This window comes from Diaphorina citri, unplaced genomic scaffold (genome assembly GCF_000475195.1).
Source record: "Diaphorina citri unplaced genomic scaffold, Diaci psyllid genome assembly version 1.1 scaffold494, whole genome shotgun sequence".
In the NCBI taxonomy this organism is placed as follows: Eukaryota; Metazoa; Arthropoda; class Insecta; order Hemiptera; family Psyllidae; genus Diaphorina; species Diaphorina citri.
The window spans coordinates 69710-71771 of NW_007377929.1; the positions used below are offsets into that span (position 1 = coordinate 69710).

Consider the following 2062-nt stretch of genomic DNA (forward strand, 5'->3'; position numbering starts at 1 on the left):
TTTTGCCAGCCTAGTTAGCTTGGTTGGTAGCGCGTCTGCCTTGTAAGCGCTAGCCGCGGGTTCGATTCCTACCCGGGGCCGATTTTATCCTGAACGGATAATGTTCGTTCTCGGAACGGCTGAGTTTCTCCTATCCTGCACTCCTTCTCTCTTCGATTTCTGGACTATAAGACCTTAGCAGTTACAAATTTCCCATCAAACCTCTTGAAAAAAAAATCATGGTTTCGACTTACTTTTGCACGCTTTCCGGTGGGTGATCGGTCGGCTCGGGTCTCGGTAGTACCCCTCCTTGCAGTAATGACAGTGGCGACCCGCCGTGAAGTGCCGACACTGAAGACAAACGCCGCCAGAGCTGCGGCCCGACAACTTGTACAGCTCCATGTTGAAGCGGCACTTCCGCGCGTGGTTGTTGCAGTTGCAGGCTGAAACAAAAAGCGAAATGCTGTCGGTTAGTGATGTGTTTGGTCAAAGCAAAAGTCATTTGGTTTTCCTTTCTAAAACTGGGTCGTATTTTGAATAAGTCGTATTTTCCTTTCTGAAACTGAGATCATTTCCCCACTTAGGAAGCTCATTTAATCTCTTTTGGCGTAAGTAGTGGTATAGCGCCAATGAAAATGCGAGATGGCGCGCTATTTTGAAGAGGGGATATATAGTTTCCGTTTCTGAGTTTCATTTTTTGAAAGGAACAAATTATGTTGCCACGCCAAAAGAGGGGAAACGAGCTTCAGAAGAGCGAAAACGGTCTGTTTCCGAAATGTACAGCTTTATACGAACTTTTTTTTTTACATTCTGCATTCACAAAATCTCACTCGGAATTCGAATTTGATGCAAGACCTCAAGATAAGACCACATGTACACATCACAAAAAAAAAAAAAAAAAAAAAAAAAAAAAAAAAAAAAAAAAAAAATTTTAAAGAATCAGATATCATTCTGATTTCCTTCACATCAATACATCACACACATGTTTTGAACATGATCAAGCCTTCTCTTCCCCATGATGGCTAATCACATGTCAGCTTAGAGCTTAGTGATTATCCATACGAGGATTTCATACTTATCTTCCTCGCACAATATAAACAAATATATCCCCTAGTGGCGGAGGGTGAGATTTTCAAAGGGGGAAACTTTATTCAGGGGTTCTCAAGCTGTAGTAAGCGGACCACACCGTGAGAAGGTTTCAGGTGGTCCACGAGGTGGCCCAAAAGAAGAAAAAAAAATCCCCCCTAAAAAAGGGAAAAATTAATGTAAAATAAAATAAAGTTTTATTTTCATTAAGAAAGGGGGAGGGAAATGCTGAGTGGTAAGTGGGCAATCATGAAATTCAAAAGTGGCTTCAGCAAGTTTGGGAACCCCTGTTTTAAAGGCCTAACACAGTTTGTCGATCTGCTGCTGGTCTTAGAATCCAGGTCGAATAATCACTGAATCACGTATTATTTTGGATAGGAGAAAAAAGGTTGAGAAAGTATCCGTAGAGCGGAAGGGAAGCTGGGTTTCCCTAGTTTTTCTTTTCAAGAGGTCTGACTGCTAAGGTCTTATCGTCCCTAAATCGAAGAGAGAAGGAAGACAGAAGACAGGATAGGAGAAAGCCAGCCAATCCGAGAACAAACATCCGTTCAGGTTAAAATCCGCCCCGAGGAGGAATCTTTCATGTAGGATACACCACTGAAATCCACATTGTGTGTAAATATATCCGTAATGTAAACAAATGTACGTCACTCGTTGTAGGGCGCCGCTTGATATAACGCGGGTATTCATGTGGCGTCAGCATTTCTGGTGGGTGGTAGCCAACAGTAACACGATTAGGCCAGCTCCTCACCATCAGGTAAACCTGACAGGTACGGCTAACAAGGTCCGCCCGTCAGGTCTACCAGATGGTGAGTGGCTGGCTTTAGGAACTTACTTTGGAAGAATATTCTGTCTCTTGAGGAGCATCTGAATTTCTTCAAATGCTCTCCTAAAAAAAAAAAAAAAAAAAAAAAACAAAAAAAAAACAAAAAACAAAACAAAAAAATATGTAGGACTGTAGGAGATACCAAAAAAAATCATTTAGACATTCAAAATT

At 41.7% G+C, this 2062-nt stretch overlaps 1 protein-coding gene across 1 annotated transcript in view; it reads right to left on the minus strand.

The window, feature by feature from the left end:
• The window catches only part of LOC103509401 (netrin-1-like), a 50721-nt gene extending 49725 nt beyond the window's left edge, over nucleotides 1-996 (minus strand). Inside the window, exons 1-2 of the mRNA XM_026823753.1 lie at nucleotides 983-996; nucleotides 234-442 (exon numbers count right to left, since the gene is read on the minus strand). Of these exons, the coding sequence (XP_026679554.1) occupies nucleotides 234-442; nucleotides 983-996 (223 nt within the window). The remainder of the gene's footprint in view (nucleotides 1-233; nucleotides 443-982) is intronic.
• Between the last annotated feature and the right edge of the window lie 1066 nt (nucleotides 997-2062).